Source organism: Embiotoca jacksoni, unplaced genomic scaffold (genome assembly GCF_022577435.1).
Source record: "Embiotoca jacksoni isolate LCO1_2020_lvr unplaced genomic scaffold, fEmbJac1.0.p SCAF_2, whole genome shotgun sequence".
NCBI classification, from domain to species: Eukaryota; Metazoa; Chordata; class Actinopteri; family Embiotocidae; genus Embiotoca; species Embiotoca jacksoni.
The window spans coordinates 9373600-9394856 of NW_027185340.1; the positions used below are offsets into that span (position 1 = coordinate 9373600).

Here is a 21257-nt window from a genome sequence, read left to right on the forward strand (position 1 = left end):
AGATCACCGCCTCACCTGTTTGAGTGCTCTCAGCAGAACCACTGGGAGTCAGCTGGCTGAACACACACACACACACACACACACACACACACACACACACACACACACACACACACTTCACCATTCTCAGAGGAAACTGCTGCTGTCAGCTGAGCCATCAGCATGACAAGCAGGGTGAAGTGTCCTTCAGCCCGTACACACGCTCCGCTTGTTACACTAGGGCTCCCAGTCCATCAGAGACAATGACATCGTCCCTGACCAATCACAGCTCGTGTGATGTCATCAAGAGAGGGAGGGGCCGAGGACCGACTCCGAGAAAGAAGCTTTTAAAAAGAAAAAACAACGACGCGAACGATGTCGACAGCGTCACATTCAGAGGAGAAGAAGAAAGAAAAAGACCGCCGTCGGTCCTTCAGCCCATCTTTTGGTCAACATCACGAACAGATGACGTCACCTGACAGGTGAGAAGGTCGAATAAACTCCGTCAGGGTTGGAGCAGGAAGCGACCATATTTGGATGAGCTGGGAGTGGAGCCAGCAGTGAACCTGACTGATCTGATTGGAAATCATGACGATACTACATACCGCCTACCGATAGCTGAAACCTGACTGCGTGTGCGTGTCTGTCTGTCTGTCTGTCTGTCTGTCTGTGTGTGTGTGTGTGTGTGTGTGTGTGTGTGTGTGTGACGGCTGCAGTCAGGTGAGACTCAACAAGGGAACTTTTGTTCTGCAAGCGACAGTAAGACAGACTGTCTACTGTTAAAAACTCCCATCACTCACTATCTTTAATTACACACACACACACACACACACACACACTGGATGAATGGCTTCATTATCAGGACAGTAGAGAAACTCCCTCACATCGTCTCTCCTCTGAACACCTGACTTCCCGTTTCCTCCTGAACCACTGAGCCAGGCAGGGAATCGAACCTCCACCTGGACCAGAGTCCGAGCCCCACACCCACCCGCACCCACCCACCCACCCACACACACACACACACAGTTCAGCAGTGTCTGTTTTTAGCAGGAGGATAAAAGAAGTATTATCATGTGTGAAAAGTACGAAGACTGCACTTGTCTATCTCCTCCTCCCTCCCTCCCCCGCCTCCCATCATGCTTTTCTGTCATTGACAGGAAGAGACAGTAATCTGGGAAGATGACATTCCTCTCATTCCTCCCTCCCTCTCACGCCTTACATATCTGACACATTCTCTCACACACACACACACACACACACACACACACACACACACACACACTTATAATTGTCGAACACTGATTAAATCAGAGCACCAAACTCATTTTGAACATTAAAGACTTCCAGGAACACGGGACACCGACAGACTCCAGAGGACGTTTGACTGCTTTTTAATCAAATATTCACAGCTGCAGCTTCATGAGACTCAAAAAGTTCAAGCAGCAGGACCGACCGGAGAGACTTCAGAGTCAAGACTTCATAAATTGTGAAGAAATAACAAAAGGCATGCTGGGAAATGCTGAAACGACACAACAAACTGCACAGTAAAGTTTTGAATCCTGTTCCTGAACACGCAGAGAATAAACAACGAAATATTAAAGAGTCTGCCGTTTAACTTCGAGAATAAACCCCCAAAATCTTTCACTCGGGTTTCTTTAACTCTTTTTCCTCTCCAGCAGCAGCGGTCGTAGTAGAATTAGGACCAAGGAGCTGCTCCACCGTTTCCTAAAATCCAAACATTACTTCCAGCATCACACCGAACCGCAGCAGTTCGATCGACTTGCTCACTTTCTGCATGAATGTTCCACTCGAAGACGAGCAGGAACCAGAGGAACCGGTTCAGCTGCAGGTCTGCGCTCCGACCTGCACGAGGCCGAAGTCCTCGTCTGAGTTAACCTTTAGCTAGAGTACACTAACCTTGACACCCACGCACCCACGCACACACACGTGTGTTCCTTAAAGGAGCAGTACACGGAGATGCAGAGGAATTTCACTAGGATAACAGAGTAGTAGCTCCGCCCCCCAGAGATCTAATTGGTCGACTTAACATTTGGAACAAATCACCAAGACATCACACCCTGCTCATCACTAGAAATATCACTCCGCCTTCTCAATGGGAATGTAGAATTATAATTTTATATCATATTTAATATAATGTAGTTTCTACTTGTTATAGGTCTATTAAATGACCCATTTGGTGAGGTCGGGTCTCTTTTGGTCCTTTTTGGTTGCTCCGAGCACCCGTACCGTAACACCACGGATAGTCACGCACTTACAATCCTAGCAGCGGCTAGCCGGACCGGTTTGGTTTTAACAAACGACACGGTGCTAAAATGTTAAAAACACATGAGTCCATGGATATCTTTGTTCATCAGATATCTTTGTTCCAATCAGACTGAGCTAGCTGAGCAGTTTAGTGTTTCTATGTTCTGTATTTATTCTGTTGCTAGGTGGTTGCGAAGGGTCGGACTACTTCCTGCAGTAGTAAACATCGCATATGTTACCTGACAGTCTACTGACACGACTGATCGTTTTCCAGTTGTTCGTCGTACCCCATGTGTTGCCATGGAAACAAAGATCGCTCTGACAAAAAAGGTTTTATATTTTGAGAGCGAATTGCTCCACAATATGAACACATTTAGATTAAATGTTGTACGTAGTTTAAAGCAGAATATTTCACCCCAGTTTACATATTAAAAGTTTTTGCGTGGACTCTCGGGAACCAGGTGACTGAGCTGTGACCTCCTGATCATACATGTTGCTGTTACTCAGTGAACGCAGGTGAACTTCAGGTTCATCGTAACTGCTGTGAGCAACAGGTGGGCGAGGTTGCTACGGTGGACACGTCCATTAAAACAGAACAAGACCCAAATGAAATGAGTCTAAAAAAAAAGTCTGGTTTGAAAAGTGTCAAATAAATCGTTGTAGTATCAGATTCAACTAATAAAAAAAAAATCCAGCTGACCCTCCTTAAAGAAACACACGGTCCAAACTGGAAGGCTTTTACTTTCAAATTGGACCAGTGGTGTAGCTTTGATCGCTCTCTCCGACAGACGGTCTTTACAGCTCCGCCCCCGTTGTTGCGGTCCAGCTAAAAATATTGTATTTATGTTATACAGTCCCTCCAGGAAATCACGATCTTGTTAATTTGCAAAAATCATCACAAATTGAAGCAAAGTTGCAATATTTTTTAAATTCTCGCAATTTTCCGACAAAAAATGTCGTCACCTGAAGCTGTGCTGAAACTATCAATGACAAAGTAAATCTTTTCACATTAAAAGTTTTATTCATAAAAATAACTAATTTCCAATCAGACAGGCTCTGCTCCTGTTTTCATCACCAAATAAAACTCTGAACAAGAGGAGAAACAAGAAATGACGGGGTTTGCGGAAAATGTGGCCTTCACTAACATTTTCGAATGAAATGATTACAATCAAAGGAAGTGATTCCATATGACTGCATGCTAGTTTTATCTACACGTCTAGTTGTCAGAGACGCCACTTTGTTTGTGTGCATCCAGCAGGTCTATGTGTTGAATGAACATGAATTAAACAGCATCTAAAGCTCTTATTTTGACAGCTGACGTAGTCGTTGTTTCCATATTACAGTCACAGAACTGTCTGTTCTGAAAGGAGAGAAAGCTTTTAGGAGCTTTTAGAAACTTCAATAAAGTTCAATAAATACATATACAAAGATTATAACTCATATTTCTGTGATGTGCAGCAGGATTATTATCACAGGAAGTGATTACAGATGTATTCCTTTTTCAGGTAGTGCTTCAAAAAACTCAACTTGCAATTTTTTTTAATTCCTGCAATTTTATGCAAAGAATTCACTTAACATACAAATTTGTGACGAACTCCGCTGCAAAATCAAACATTTTTGATCGCAACAATCACAAAAAATCCTCCTGGAGGGACTGATATTTATCACATTTATGAGGACCCGTTTGTTTCTCTGCTGTGTTTCTGTCCTCTGATGTCTGCGTGTCTCGCTGTGGGCGGAGCTCCACCTCTGCTGTATCTACGCACTACTTTCTGTGCTCTTTAACTCTGCACACCTCCAACTTTAAATCCTGACTTCAGTTCTTCTTCAGCTTTTAGAAAACAGACTTGAGTCAGACATTAAATCCGTGTGACCCATGAGGTCACCTGTTTACCTGCAGGATCGAACCTGGTGGTGAACGACGGTGTCTGAAGCCGAGTCAGCAGATCTGTGACCAACACACCCAGACAGAGAAACGGCTCAGAGAGGGATCACTCTACTGAGTCAGGACAGTGAAGGCTTTGATGCACACACACACACACACACAAACACACACACACCCTGCGGCAGCAGGAAAACAGATTGCCCAATCCAACATCTGATTATCTGCGAGGACAAAGACACAAACTGTCCTCCCGACTTTCTGTCCGCGACACACCACTTCCTGTTTCAGCTCATTTCACATTCAAATTCATTTCCACTGGACGGATGATTCCAAAATAAAACTCTGGAGGACAACAGGATGTCCTCTGCTGCAAGTCAGCCGCTGTCACGCTGTAACACACGTTCTCTCACACATGTGAATTCTGAGAATGCCGTCAGCTTTGACAAACCTGTCCCCTGCATAAACACACCATAACTTCCTTGTTGGTAAAGTATGCAACACACACACACACACACACACACACACACACACAGAGACACCCCACCTGTGCCGTTGCAGCAGCAGCAGCAGCGGGCGAAGATCCATCCACAGCAGCCCTGGCCTCGCTTCATTTTGCCTCACACAGGCATCCTACAGCTACACACCTCTCCCTCACACACACACACACATACACACACACTCTCTCCCTCTCTAACTCGACCACGAACTGGACCGTCAACTTCTTAACCGGATCGACTGAGAGCGTGTGTGCGCACGCCAAGAGTTTCAAGTCCACACTGAGAAAGGACAACAAGAGGGAGAGACAACACATGATGGGGGAGGAGGAGGGGGAGGAGCCTACACACACACACACACACACACACACACACACACACACACACACACACACGCAGAGAAGTCAGTGTTCATTAACCACTACTTTTCTTTTATTGTGGCGGGTCGAGAATCAGGTTACAACATTGTGTGTGTGTGTATAAGCAATTACATGAGCTGAACTTTCTTCTTTTTTTTTTACTGGGGCTCATCTGCTAACACGGAGGGGGCTTATGGTCTGTAACACAACTAGCCACCAGGGGGCGATCAAGTTATTTCGGCCATCTTTCTTTTCCTCCAGGAAATTGTGATCTTGCAGTCGCAAAAATAAATGCAAATTCAACAAATCTCCACAATATGCAATATGTTGAAATGCACTTATTGTAAGTCTCTTTGGATAAAAGCGTCAGCTAAATTAAATTAAATGTAATGTAATATTTACCAGCAAAATTTACGCAATTTTTCCGCAAAAAACATCATGAACAGAAGCTCTGCTGAAAGTATTACAACATAAAGTCACGTTTCAAAATAAAACTGTCTTTATTAACAAAAATATTTCCAACCAGCGAGTTTCTGCCCCCCCCCCCCCCTCCTCTCACCATCAAAACAAACTGCTGCTAGCTATCCGCAACAACAGGAAGTGACGGGGTTTGTGGGAAATGTGGTCTTATGATGGAACGAGGAACATGTTAAATGAGTTTTCTCCACTTCCAGCTGGAAGAGACTGAACTTTGTTTTAATGTGATTTAAAAAGCATCTTTCTGCAATGTTACCACAAAAAAACCTACTTAAAATATAATTTTAAAATTTTTAATTGCAGCAATCACAGCAAAATCCTGCAGGGATGAATCTTTATGTGCAGTCTGTTGCGGTTTACAGTGAAAAGCACCTGATGAACCACAAATTTCCCTTATCGGGTGGTGGAGACCAAAAATAGAGCTAAAACAGTGTGGTCTTAGGACTTTCACACAAATACAGGAGAACAAATCAGTACTGATGTTGCTGCATGTCTGCTGGAAGAGTAAACAGTCCGCTGTTTGCTAACAGAGTTTCAAAATAAAAGGGCAGAATATCGCTTTTTCAAGCTGCACTGCATTCGTTGTTTTTTTACGCGAGCTAACAGGTGGGAACTCTGGGGAGGAGGAGCCAGAGGTGGATCCGACTGATCTGATTGGAAACCTGACGATACTACGTCCCGCCCACCGATAGCTGTAACCTGACTGCACCACAGGCCTGTCAATCAAAAAGACACGACCCCAAAAACAGGTCTTTTTGAAGCTTATTTTCTAATGAATGAGGGATTATTTTCAGATGGACCTCCAGAAATCTAATAAGAAGGAGTGACTTTAGCTAACAACACAAAGATAAGCGCTGGAGACATTTTATTGACTTTGTATTTGATGAGAAAAGTTAAATGGGAGTCTATGGAGCCGGAGGCTTTTTGGAGCCGACCTCTAGTGGCACTCGGTGGTATTGCAGCTTAAGACACTTCTGCATCGGAACCATTTTTCAGACCCGGAAGCCACGAACACTTTTATATACAGTCTGTGGTCAGACCACAGCGCCGAGCGGGAACGTTTACTTCCTGTATCAAAAGCTTTTTACTGTAAATGGTGAGCCTGAAAATGTTGTCTTTTGTTTCAATGTCACAGAATAAAGAGCTCACATGTGGTTTTACATTGAAAAGCTGGTCTCTGTGTTGTGTTTAAACCGTGCCTGACTAAAACGCTGACATTCTACTCGGTGTGTGTAAACACCTCCCTGCTGTTTGTCTGCAGCAGCAGGTGAGACATTAGCCCAGATAGATGTCCAGCGGCGCCCCTGCAGTGACCCACTTCATCCACCCAGCGGCTCTGCAGAGGAAGGACACCTCGCTGCTGCAATGTCACCACCAAAACTGGGTTCATCCACAGCTCACGCTCCGATGGCCGCTTCCTGGACCGGATAAAAACACGTAGGAACTCACGGAGAGCTGATTATATAATATATATTATTATATTATATTTTTTATGTTACTGTGTGTTGGAGCTGAAAGAGTTCCACCGAGATGGGTTTTTACTTCAGAGTCTGTCAGAGGACAAGGAGACCTACTTTATACAGCAGTCACAAGACCACACAAATACACACACCACAAACACACCACACGCACACACACACACACACACACACACACACACAGAGACACACACTACATACACACTGAGACATACACTGAGATGCGCACACACACAGAGACACAGACAGAAGCAGCAGTGTGTGTCTTCAGGTTAATTATCAGTCGGACTCGTTGATTAACAGAATAAATGAATGAATGAAACTCTTCAGCTTGTGTGACAATGAACACTGAAGGTTCTGTTCTGTTCTGTTCCCTGGAACTACATCCTCTCTGGGTCGGTAGGTGTCCTGGTTTAAACAGGCTTCATACTTCACACCTCAAACAGATCAGCTCAGGTTATGTTTCTCTCTATGTGTGTGTGTGTGTGTGTGTGTGTGTTTATTTCCATATGTAGCGGCTGCAGTCGTTTTGATTTGCATCACAACACAAACACAAAGTATCTTCGTCATCAGCCAAAGGAGGAAAACGCAGGCAAATCAGCTGATCTCAGTGTGTGTGTGTGTGCGTGTGTCACTACAGTAAAAAGTAATCCTCCCACAGAAACACAAACCTCCTCCCTGATGTTTAGAAACCTTTGAAAATACTCTGATGTGTGTGTGTGTGCGTGCGGTTCGTGGTCAGTTATCAATGCTGTAAAATGAGATGTTTCTTAAGCCTTGTCCTGAAGATAAGCCGCAGCTCCCTGTTTCCGCCTTCTGTGTCAGTGTTGAACCTAAGCGCGGAGTTCAAGGAGTGTAGCAGCGCCCTCTGTAGGACACACACGGAAACACTCCACTGTGTGTGTGTGTGTGTGTGTGTGTGTGTGTGTGTTGTCACCTTTAACATCCATCCACAGTCGTTTTAGTAACATTGATCCACCCAAACCAGCTTCTTTTATGTGAACAATAACAAACTGATGCTCAACACACACATTTTGTATGATTGGTACTGTGTTTTTTTTTAATGGTTTCTGTATCCACAGTTAAACAGTTTTTCTAAATTCCTATTGCAGTGAACCCAACTCGTGTGGACAAACTGGTTTGAAAAGGGTCAAAGAAATTGTCTACTATCAGATTTAACTCATACATTTTTTTTTTTTAAATGCCCATCCTGAAAGAATCATGACTGACCTTTTGTGAAATGGAAGGGCTTTTAATTTGAAAAGACCTGTAGTGTAACTTTGATCTCTCCCTCACTCTTTATAGCTCCCGCCCCCCTCTTTTGCAGTCCAGCTGAAAACACTGTATTCATATAATTTACTCTAATTTGTGAGCAGCTGTTTGTTTCCAGCTCAGTGTGATAGTCTCTGCTTTGTTTGTGTCCTCTGATCTCTGCCTGTCTCACTGTGGGCGGAGCAGACACCACTGTTAATCCATCAGCGTTGACAGGTTGGACAGGTTAAAAAAATTAATTCATAAAAAGTTATTAAATTGTTTTTTTTTTTAAAATAAACCTGGACGACCCGTCAAATTAAGTCTGTGTGAGCGAGCTACTCAGAACCGGGTCACGTTCCCCCCGGGGTTGGAGACCCCCGATCTATACCACGTTTCACGTCTGTGTAGAGTGGTAAGTATGGTAACCGAGAAGAAGGACTCCTGTGTAGTAAACAGGATGTGATTACAGCTCGTTGTCGGTGCTGATCAGCTGATTGTTGGCGCTCCAAACAACAAAGGAAAGATAAAATCAGCAGATAGTCGAGGGAATGTCTTCTGCACGCGCTCAGAATACATGTTCTGATAAATCCTCCCTGCAGATGCATTTAAAGACGCATCCTGCGTGTGTTTACATCTCTGAAGGAGCCACAGGGGCCGTGCTGTAATAACCATGGGTGACCAGCAGAGGTCCTCACAGATCAGCTCCGAGTCTCCGTCACATTCAACATATACATATATACATACACACACACACAGACAGACAGACAGACAGACACACACACACCTGAACGCTGATCTCGTTCACCATCACAGCACCTTAAGCTCCGCCTACCTTTCCCCGAGCTGAAGAAGCAGTCCATCTCCACGCTGGAGCGCGAGTGGGACACGCAGAGCGCCGAGCTCGGCACCAGGCCCTCCAGCGGGGGGCTGCGCTCGGTGGTCCGGACCAGACACCAGCCGGGCCGCTCGCTGGGCCGCTCCAGCAGCTCCACCGTCTGACCTGGAGACATGAGAGGACGGACAGGTTTGTCTCATGTCGGTTTACAGGTGGACGTGTGACGAGGACGGACGGGTCCTGTCTCACCTGTGGTGACCGACATCTCCGAGCTGCATCCCGCGGTGAAGTCCTGCAGGACAACGGTGAGCTCACATCCTCCGGAGAGCTGCAGACACAGAAGAGGACGGGTCAGGACCCCTTCACAATAAAACTACTTCCTGTGTGTGTATGAGGCGCGAAGAGGGAGACACGGTGAAGAAGAGAAACCTCACCCGAACACACGCACACACACACACACACACTTTATTAGGAACACCTATACAATGATCCAAAACATGGTCAGCGGGGCAGAGCCTATCCCAGCGAGCCAGAATGACATCAGTCATCATCAGGCTTGACGGTGATGTAAGCAGAGTTAATGATCCATCAGGAGGACGTGCTGCTGAGTGAACCGTCACGGCAGGTATGATGACCTTTAACCCTGTTCAACTGACAACCAGCTGCTAAAACATCCAGACAGGCACAGCAGCACACAGAGCAGTGAGTCAGCTGACCAAGACTCAGCACCTGACCCTCTTTTAACCCTTTACTTACCCTTTATTTAACCCTCTTTTTTTTTCACCCTTTATTTAACCGGACTTCCAAAGTCCACAGTCTGTCCAAGGTGTACATTACTGACATCTTTAACGAGCCAAATACAAGACATCAGACAGGTGATGTCAGACTGAAATATAAAAAAAAGCTGCAACATGTAAATTATCCTCCTCCTCATCTACCATGTTTTTTGTTTTGGAAAATGTTAGTGTGTTTTAGTGTGTGTGTGTGTGTGTGTGTGTGTGTTAATGTGTGTGAACAACAAGGGCTAAAGGTCTCCTAGCAACAAGAAACCCCGTGTCTATAAAGGTTCAGGTGAATTTATACCCGACAGATGGCCCCACGCACACACACACACACACACACACACACACACACACACACACAGCTGCGTTCTGATTGGATGATTTGGGTTCTCTCCTCCAGGTAAGTCTGTGTAGACTGCTCAGAACCGGGTCGAGTTCTGGTCGACGGTGATCTCCGGTTTGGAGACACCTGAACTAGACACTACCGTTAGTGCTAGACACTGAACGCCTCAGCAGATGCTCTTTAGCCGCAGCTCTGTGTGTGTCTATCAGCTGATCATTCACACACACACTCATCACCATCGTCCGCCTCATCCAACAAACGGCACAGAACCTTCTGGACCTGAGCAGGTTCTGATGCTTCTGCTGATGCAGCGTGTTCGTTCTGCCCGACGCGGTTTCCATCCACCAGGACACATGACCATCACAAGCTGTGCACGGAGAGGGGTCATATGACGGATAGCAGCAGAGCACAAGACACACACACGTCTGAGAATATTCCCGACGCTCCGCAGCAGTGAGAGAAACATGAACACACATAACGCAGGCAGAGTGACACTTCACACTCGTGTAAACATCTTTGATGAACTTTGATGTTCACATGTACATTCTCAGACTGCAGCGTGTCGATCAACATGGGACACATTCACGGCCTCTGAACGTAAAGAGTTTTAAGATCCACAAACATTTAGCAGAACATTTTGTCGAGGTGGTACCAAATGCAAAATGTATCGGAACCAATCAGAACCATCAGTGAGGTCACCCGTTGGTTAGTGAACGTTATGAAGCCTCCAGTTCAGATTCTGTCCGTCACCATCTTTGCTAGTTCGGAGCGGTTTGGAGCAGGAAGTGACCATATTTGGACGAGCTGGGGGAGGAGCCAGCGGTAGATCTGACCGATCTGATTGGAAACCTGACGATACAACGTCCCGCTCACCGATAGCTGTAACCTGACTGCACCACAGGCCTGTCAATCAAACAGACACGCCCCCAAAAAACAGGTCTTTTTGAATCTTATTTTCTAATGAATGAGGGATTATTTTCAGATGGACCTCCAGAAAACTAATAAGAAGGAGTGACTTTAGCTAACAACACCGAGATAACTGCTGGAGACATTTTATTCACTTTGTATTTGAATGTATGAGAGAAGTTGAATAGGAGTCTATGGAGCTGGAGGCTTTTTGGAGCCGACCTCTAGTGGCACTCGGTGGTATTGCAGCTGAAGACACTTCTGTATCGACCTCATTTTTCAGACCTGGAAGCTACAAACACTTTTATATCCAGTCTGTAGATCAGCACTAATTCATCCCTTTGTGTTGAAGTTTCTAAAAGTTCTTCAGAACTTCATAACCCTGCAGCTGTAAGTTCTCCAAACTAAAAACAATCGAAGCTGTTTGTTTGAGGGCGGCAGCGGCAGACGGAGGACTCTCAGAGAAAAACAAATGCGGTCGAAAACAGCAGGCAGACGCTGAACGCAGCTTACAGGAGTGGAAAAATCCCTCGAGTTCCAAGTCTGCATGGCAGTGATTGTTTTCGAGGGAGACTCCTTCAGACCCGTTCACATCTTTACATCCACCATCAGAGCAGAACCGGAGCTCCAACAGCAGCATCACCATTGGAACCGTACCGGCATCACACAGGCTGGAAACATCAAAACAAACCAGCGTGACACGACATGTTCATCACTCAGAACCAAACCGCTGTGACCGAGCACGTTTGGGCCCGAATACGACCAATCAGAACGACCTCGTAGTGGGACAAGAAGAATAAGAAGAGGAGACTCTGGAGCTCTGCAGGTTAAACTGTGAGATCAGACGTCACGCTGTGAACAGCAGAAACATAAAAAAAGAGCCGAGAGGAAGTTCTAAGCAGAACGATATCACGATGCATCCGGGTGTTTTTGCAATCACTATATTCTCGATGATATTACAAAATACTGAAAAATATTACATACAATTCAAACAAAATGAGTGTAATCGATTTATTTGTCAGCATCGAGGTAACATTCCTTCAAAATAAAAGAAGACCAGGTGGAGTGTGAACTCCTGCAGATCCTCAGTCTGCCACAGCTGCGCACCGTCGTCAGGTGCCAACGGTGCATCAGAGGAAGAGAATATCAAACATTTTGCTGTAAACGTCCAAACAAAACCGACCGAAGACGTTAAGATAATTGCGTCGCGCACGCGTGCTGCCAAACACCTTTATGAGCGTGTGGACGCCGTTAATGCGCGTTTGCTCCGTAATCTGAATGCAACTAGCTGCCGACTTGTTTCTCCTGTCTGTCTCTGTGGCAGCTAATGGCCCGTTTCCTGTCTGCCCCACACACACACACACACACACACACACACACACTGTTTAACCATTAATCCGCCTCCACACACACACACACACTTTACAACACCATGAATGAAAGTCAGCAGTCCGGTTGCGAGTCAGGGAACAGGAAGTGGGAAACCATGACAGAAACAGTTGGATGAAGACATTTGAGGCTACGAACACCTGATGCACCGTTTTCAACTTCATCGTCTGACAGATTTGTGTGCGAGGGGTCAACATGCAGTTTGCGTGTCCTCAAACTTTGTCTACATGTCCTCCAACAGGATAAATCCCACATGTTTCCACCAGCAACAAAAGACGGTAAAAAAAACAAAAACAAACAAGACATCAGCAGGACGGAACAAAGACAGAAACGCTTCTGATTTTTATTAAACTTCCGTGGATGTGTGATCTCAGATGTGATAACGGGGTCCAAGAGAGAAGTCTGTCCGTACTCACTCTGCTGCTCTCTTTGAACAGTTTAAAGCTCATCCACTTCGGCATGTCGACCTTCCTCGGCTGTCTTCCCCCGTCGCTCTGACAACTCCCTCGTTTGTGTCCTTGTCGCACACGCAAACACGCCCTCACACTCTTCTCTCTCTCTCTCTCTCTCTCTCTCCTTCTGAACAAACAGCTTTGTGTGTGTGTGTGTGTGTGTGTGTGTGTGTGTGTGTGCGTGTGTGTGTGTGTGTGTGTGAGACACAGAAAGTCATATGAGCAGCAGAAGGCTAAAGTACAGCTTCAGTCTGAATGCATCTGATTCATGAGAAGACGCGCATGTAAACAACCGGAGAGAAGTTCACGTTCAGCTGCGACCGGTACACATTCAGGAAGCATGACGATACTCGACAGAATAGTATCCATTTATTTGGATATTTTACTCCCTAAAATAAATGTCTGTCGCTTCCAACCAGCAGCAGTTTGTCTTTCCGTTCACCTCCATCGTGTTTGTGTGGCAACAAAAATCAGAGATAGAAATCTTTTCCAATGTTTACAAAAAGAGTTTGAAATGTGAATAAGAACAGAAGGTGAAGATTTGTAAATCACATAAACTCATTTAATTTCAAATAGACCAAAGACAACATATCAAATGTTCAAACTGAGAAATTTTATTGTTTTGAAAAATATCTGCTCATTTGGAATTTGACGGCAGGAACACATAAAAAAAAAAGTTGGGACCGGGTCAACAAAAGGCTGGAAAAGTTGTGTAAAGATTTTTTTTTTTTTTTAAATACCTGGTGGAACAGATCAGTAACAAGTTTGGGTATGAAAAGATCATTTCAGAGAGGCGGAGTCTCAGCAGTGAAGATGGGCAACAATCTAGGAATAATGTTCCTCAACGTAAAACTACAAAGAATTAGTGGATTTCATCATCTACGGTTCATAATATCATTAAAAGATTCAGAGAATCTGGAGAAATCTCTGAACACAAGGGACAAGGTTGAAAACCAATATTGGATGGTGGTGATCTTCGGGCCCTCAGGCAGCACTGCATTAAAAACAGACACTCTTCTGGAGTGGAAATCACTGCACGGGCTCAGGAACACTTGTGAAAACCATCGTCTGTGAACACAGTTCATCGCTGCGTCCACAAATGCAGGTTAAAACTCTCCAAAGAAGAAAGCAGATAGAAACATGATTCAGAAACGCTGCCGCCTTCTCTGGACCCGAGATCAATGAAGATGGACTGATGTGAAGTGGGAAAAGTCGCTTTGGATAAAAGCGTCAGCTAAATGAGATGTAATGTAATGTAAAACTGTCCTGTGGTCTGATGGATCACAATCTGAGATTCTTTTTGGAAATCATGGACGCTGCGTCCTCCAGGTTAAAGAGGAGAGGGACCATCCAGCTTGTCATCAGCGCACATTTGGGACATCATGAGATGAGAAATATCACAAAGTAGACCCTGAACTTTTGAGCAGCTGAGATCTAATATCAGGCAAGAATGGGACCACATTTCACTTTCAAAACTCCAGAAACTGGTCTCCTCAGTTGCCAAACATTTACAGTGTTGTTAAAATAAGAGGTGTTGCAACACAGTGGTAAACACGAACCTGTCACAACTTTTTAGAGACGTATTGCTGTCATCAAATTCAAACTGAGCAGATATTTTTTCTAAAACAATAACATTTCTCTGTTTCAACATTTGATATGTTGTCTGTGGTCTATTATTAATCAAATGAGTTTACATGATTTACAAATCATTTCATTCTGTTTTTATTTACATTTTACATAGCGTCCCAACTTTTTTGAAAACGTGGCTTTATTCATGTGTTAAATTAAACTTTAAATTCCTCTGTGTAAACGTCTGACAGACTCAAGTCGGGCTTCTTAGATTATTTTAATACATTTGAGACAAAAGGGATAAAAATGGGCAGAGTCTCTTTCCAACCACTGACTCTTACAGAAGGAGAGTGAGAAGGTTTTTATGGAGCCGGGTTCACAGAGAAACAAATTTTTACTCCAGTTGAAGGCGGAGCTAAAAGAGTGTGAGCGCTCGGAGCCTATGGGGCCGGTAGCGGTGGAGCCACGAGGGCCGCCGAGTTGTCAGCCGCTGGAACGAGGCTTTAAATAACAGGAAGACCACAAGCTGAACCACAGCTGACTCATCACACCGGGCGGCGTCACGGGAAAGACATGTTACACACAACACGCTGCCGAAGCTCACATCACAGAGTGGAAGACTACAAGTCTCTCTGCTAGGTTTCTGTTGCACGAGGATGTAAACAGAAATAAACGATGAGGTTCAGGTGAATAAACACAGAAAAGTGTGAAAATGGGACAGTTGGAATAAAATTAGAGGCGACTGGAGACAGAACTGCAGAGACGAGGTAAACAGAAAAACTCTGCAGAGACGAGGAGGAGAAAAAGACGAGGCATTCTTCATAAAAGCAGCAGAAACAGTAGCCACACACACACACACACACACACACACACACACACACACACACACACACACTCGGACTCAGACTCAGACGTGGAACATCTGACGATGCCACCACTGGCCTGTTATTACAGTATGTGAGAGAGGAGAGGCAGAAAGGAACAGGAGACATGTGAAAATTAAGAAACAGAAACCAAGTCCTAAACCAGGCCAAAACCAGCCTGAATCCAGTCCAGAACCAGTCTGAATCCAGTTCAAAAACAAATCTGAAACAAAGATCAAAACCAGTCCAAATCCAAGTTCCAAACCAAACCACTCAAATTATAGTCTGAATCCAGATCAAACCGCGTCCACAACCAGTCTGAACCAAGTCCAAACCAAAACCAGCCTGAATCCAGTTTAAACCAAGTGCAGATCAAACCAAGTCGAAATCAAGTCTAAAACCCAGTTTAAACCGGGTCTAAAAACCAATCTGAATCAAAATCAAAGCAAGTCCAGTTCAAACCAAAGTCAAAACCAGTCTGGATCCAGTTCAAACACAGTCCAGTGGGTTTATATTTACCGTAGAGCTCGTAGAGCAGGTTGCCTGCTCAGGTCACAACCTGCCGTCACTTCCAAATACACAACAGATGTGTTCCCTAAATAATAAACCTCAGAGGAGACAACAAGCACACACAATTAAAATCCAGACGGCCTCCACCAACGAACACTTGGAGACAAATCAGCTGTGTGGTTTTTATTTTGTTGAGCTCCGAAACTCAACATAAAACTACAACTAAATGAAAAACTGCATGCATGACACAGAGCTGTGTCAGCATATCAAATATGAAACGATCAAAATGTGGGGAACTTTTTTTTTTCTACTTTGATGTTTTCAGGAAAAACAGCAGACGACGATCCAGAAATAACGACACTGCGTTTTCTAAATCCAAGAAACAATAAACCGAAGCGGAGCAACAACACGCCCACACGGGCTGGAAAACTTCACCATGTCGTCCGCATCAGACAGGAAGAGGCGGGCAGACGCACGCAGACATGCAACATTTAAACACACGCATGTACAGTCACAGCAGGAAGCATGTTACTGTACATACGTGTTTATCATGGACAGAACAGAGGCAGGTCAACAGAGACATTCATGGAGACGAGATGACCAGGCAGGCTGAAGAAAAAGCTGCTGCAAAGGCTAGTGTGTGTGTGTGTGTGTGTGTGTGTGTGTGTGTGTTGTTGACATTTAGAGGCAGGCGAGTGTGTAGGCGTGGGGTTGCACGGTGAAAAGGCCACACTGTGTAACACTACAGCGGGAGGCCATGACTGACATCTGTGAGGGGCGAGGGGTGTGTGTGTGTGTGTGTGTGTGTGTGTGTGTGTGTGTGTGTGTGTGTGTGCATTGTAAAATCAGGTCACATCACACCAGCTAATCGAGCGGCGCAATCAGATCAACCAAGACGACCGCTGCACCAAACTCCATGCAAAATCTGTGCATTTATGTTCTGCAGACTCTTTTCAAACAAAGTCACCCCACAAAACCTGACAGACACCTTTAAATTAGAGATGAGAATCCAATTCAGCACATTATTCACTCAACCGGCTCAAAGAAATACTGCTGTGCTATTAAAAACAACATATCAGGAAGTGGCTCCGATTATCGCAGAACTTCTTAAACACAAGAGGAAAAAAGGCTGGAAAACGCTGCTGATAACCAGTCTGGATCCAGTTCAAACTGAACCCAGTTCAAACTGAATCCAAAACCAGTTTGAAACCAGTTCAGAGTCCAAACCAGTCTAAATCCAGTTAAAACAGAGTCCAAAACCAGTTTGAATCCAGTTCCGAATTCAAACCAGGCTGAATCCAGTTCAAAAAAAGTCCAAAACCAGTGTGAATCCAGTTCAAACTGAATCCAGTTCAAACCCAGTTAATAAAAACAATGTGAATGGAGTCCAAATCCAGTTTAAAACCAAGTCCATAACCCAGTAAGAGGCATGTTGCTGATGAAGGACACACAAATTACTCTTCTTCCTGTTTAATTACATTGAAATTCTTCTCTTCTTTTATTCTACAGTCAAAATAAAAGTCTTACTTGGACGTGAGAGGCCGGTTTGTAGGAGGCATCCGTGCAACAGGAACACAAGCTGAACAAGGTTTTCATCCCGCACACATGAAGTCATATCTCACAGAGGTGGGCTCCTCTGTTCACACTCTCACACACACACACACACACATACACACAGCCCCTGCTTCTGCCCCTTGGAGATAGTCTGGGAGACCCCGTAGCGCTGCGGCAGCTGCGGCCCGTCAGCTCGTCTCGGGTCTCTGTCAGGTTCTTACCTTGTCGCTGTCCACGGTGTTCTGGGATGTCCGGGAGGCGATGGAGATGGTGTCTGGTTGGCTGCTGCCGTCTCCCTGACTGTCTCCATCTTCAGCTCCCTCCCTGGGGACACGGACGGACACACACACACACACACACACACACACAGAGATGTCAGATTTAATATTATTGAATTGAATATTTAATATTTGGACGAGCTGGGGGAGGAGCCAGCGGTGGATCTGACTGATCTGATTGGAAACCTGACGATACTACGTCCCGCCCACCGATAGCTGTAACCTGACTGCACCACAGGCCTGTCAATCAAACAGACACACCCACAAAAACAGTTGTTTTTTTTAGGTCTAATATCTAATTAATGAGGGATTATTTTCAGATGGACCTCCAGAAAACTAGTAAGAAGGAGGATATATTTGATGAGAGAAGTTGAATGGGAGTCTATGGAGCCGGAGGCTTTTTGGAGCTGACCTCTAGTGGCACTCAGTGGTATTGCAGTTTAAGGCACTTCTGCATTGGCCTCATTTTTCAGACCCGGAAGCTGCGAACACCTTTATATCCAGTCTGTGGATATTCCCAGATATTCTATGATATTCCCGGATATTCCCAGATATTCTCTCATATTCCCTGATATTTCCTGATATCTTCTGATGTTCCCTGATATTCCCAGATATTCCCCGACCCGTGGGAAGTCTGACCCACACGGCTGTACCCATCAGCTGTGAGTGGTGCCGCTCGTTCACCTCCTGGCGTTGTTCCTGGGTTTGCTCAGCGCCGGTGTTTTAGGCAGGTGGACGGGCTCCTTCAGCGCCCCCTTCAGGTGAGTCATCCTCTCCTGGATCACCTCCCTGATGTTCTTGATCCACTCCTGCTTGGCTTCCATGCTGGAGGCCTGCGGGAGAAACGTGTCCACGTCACACCACGTCACGCCGTTTAAACAGGAAGTGACATCAGAGGACGGGGCGGGGGCGGCGCCGTCTTACTTACTTTGAGCACCGTCTTGTTGTCAGAAGACGGAGTTCTTCCCGCCCACAGAGCAAACTTACACGGGTCGCCTTCGATGTGCTCTGTCACGCCCAGCTCGGCTGTCTGCAGGGGGGAGGACGAGGAGGGGTGGGGGTGGGGGGTGGGGGGTGGTGATCAATCAGCTGATCACCTGACAGATTTAAAGCCCAGAGCTGCTGCTCTCCGGTACCACTCACCAGCAGCCTGTTCTTGTACTGGTACTTGGTTCTGCCCGCCGAGTCTTTGATCTCCTTGCTGAAGACCAGGGAGAACTCGAACAGGAAGAGGTGCCGGTCCCGCCCCTTACGGATCAGCGAGCGTGGGTCCCACACCTGGAAGCTGTCCTGCAGGATGAGCTCGCCCTGTACCTCCAGGTTCTCCTCAAAGCCTGAGGAAGAGGAGGAGGAAGACAAAGAGGTGAAACCGGGCTGCAGAAAAGCCCGATGAAGAGCGGCGGCAGCGGTGGCGTGCGGAGAGCGTCTTACCCTCCAACATGGCCAGGTGCATGGCGTCGTTTGCTCTCTTCGGGACGCCGAGCATCACCTCCAGACCGTCTTTGATCTCCCCTTTACCCTCCTCACAGCAGGACAGCAGCTCCTGCAGAAGGACATGTGTCTCAGTCTGTGTGTGTGTGTGTGTGTGTGTGTGTGTGTGTGTGTGTGTGTGTGTGTGTGTGTGTGTACCTTTAGCAGTAGTTGGTACTTGGTGATCCTCTGCACCGGTTTGATGAGGTAGGAGGAGATGGAGTTGGCCAGCCCTCGTTTCTGCTGGATGTCCTGCTCACACACAGGAAATACCAAAATAAAATCAGCTTCACGTTTAAATATCCAGCGTCTGAGCTCTCAGCCCCCTCAACGATCCAACAGCACCATCTGTTGACAGAACAGGTGAACTGCACAGCCTGCGTCGCATGCAGGAGGGAAATCAGACATCAGAAAGTCAAACGTCCCTTTCAGATCTGATTAACCTGCTTTGACTGTTAAATTTAAATGATTGAGACTGTTTTTATGCTCCTCCATGAGCCTCCATCACAACTGGACTCCTGCAGGGAGCTGAAGCAGCAGCAGTGATGGAGGCTTCCTCCTGAATCCCCCTCGATGTTTCTGCAGGTGCATGACCCCAACAACAGCTCACGTCTGGGATCTCTATGCTGTTCTTTTCTCTTTCTGCTCTCCCCTCCTTTCTAACACTCAAGGCAGATAGTTGTCTGCCTCTGAGCCTGGTTCTGTTGGAGGTTTCTTCCTGTTAAAAGAGAGTTTTTCCTTCCTTCTGTTGGAGGTTTCTTCCTATTAAAAGAGAGTTTTTCCTTCCTTCTGTTGGAGGTTTCTTACTATTAAAAGAGAGTTTTCCCTCTAAGCTTACGTGGGAATCGTACTGTGTTTAGTGCCCTGAAACAATAGTAATAATAATTACTGTCTGTTTTCTCAGACAGGAAGTAAGTTTTCGCGTCCCTTCGTGATGTTTATGCGATGTGATGACGTTAAAGGAACTTTATTAAAGGCTTCACTCACGTCAAAGAAGGCGCCGGCATGCTCCAGTATGAGCTGGCTGGAGTCCGGCTTGTTCTTGCAGTAGTCCACGTAGATGTGGAACTTATCCGCCTGGAGGAAAGGATAGCGGAAGATGTTTCAGAATCGACAGGGACAGTTTCTTTAGGCTCAGTTTAAGCCCCGCCCCCTCATTAAGACGGGTAGGAATCACTGTGGAGTCTCACCCAGGTGACGAAGCAGTGACCCACGTCCTCCGGGAGCTGCTCGTAGTTCACCAGCTCCTTCAGGAAAATACTGCAGACACACAAACAGAGGTCGCACAGTTTAAACACCTACAGATCGGCTCTTTGTTTCTCTGGACGACGACATTTAACTCCATCGTGTTTCGTTCCTTTCAGATCTGAAAGTCGAGTCGAGGAACCTGCAGACGAGTTCCTCCGCCATCAAAGCAGCTCCTCGGGGGGGGAACCTGGGGGGAGCTGGAGTGTGAAGGGAAAACCTCAAAGACACACAGACTAGAAAGACTGCCAGAGTTTTCCCCCCCGAGGATTCGAGCACCGAGAGATCAATCGGAGGAAACCTGTCAGTTTTCGGAGAAACTGGATCATCACAGACAGACACAGGAGAGTTGTTCTTTAGCTTCATATCGTGATATGACGCGGTTGTCGCCGTGTGATTTCAGATGTGTTGAAACATGGAGCGTCCTGCAAAGACTCGTATCGTCTGAACAACGATTTTCCTCTTTAAAAAAAAAAACCAAATCTGCGGTTTAAGAACGCGTCGTCAATCTGATGTAGACTTTAAGAACAAATGCGAGAAAAATCACTTGTTGTGGAAGTCGTAGATCTCCTGCATGTTGCCGAAGATGATGTGCTCCTTGTTGGCGATGCCGGGGGGAATCTCCTCCACGCCGCTGGTCATTTCCCACAGGTACGTCTGTCGGACAGGCAAGAGAGGCGGAGAGGCGTGAGGCGGGCGGGAAAGTGTTCGCCGTGTCGAAACAGAAAAAGGGCGGACGGCTTGCTCACCTCGAGACACTCGTGGAGATCTCGGACGTACGTCTTCTCCGTCTGCAGCAGCTCAGCCATGATGAACCTGACACAGAGAGGAGTTCAGACCTGGAAGGAAGCAGCGGCCAGAAGCATCGCA

At 46.0% G+C, this 21257-nt stretch overlaps 1 protein-coding gene across 1 annotated transcript in view; it reads right to left on the minus strand.

Moving 5' to 3' along the window:
• Positions 1 to 21257, minus strand: part of LOC138201185 (kalirin-like) — a 93125-nt gene that overhangs the window by 19079 nt on the left and 52789 nt on the right. The window contains 12 exon segments of the mRNA XM_069154431.1: positions 9024 to 9191; positions 9276 to 9354; positions 17616 to 17718; positions 18357 to 18505; positions 18601 to 18702; positions 18816 to 19006; positions 19104 to 19215; positions 19302 to 19394; positions 20130 to 20219; positions 20333 to 20402; positions 20935 to 21044; positions 21137 to 21203. Coding sequence (XP_069010532.1) covers positions 9024 to 9191; positions 9276 to 9354; positions 17616 to 17718; positions 18357 to 18505; positions 18601 to 18702; positions 18816 to 19006; positions 19104 to 19215; positions 19302 to 19394; positions 20130 to 20219; positions 20333 to 20402; positions 20935 to 21044; positions 21137 to 21203 — 1334 coding nt within the window.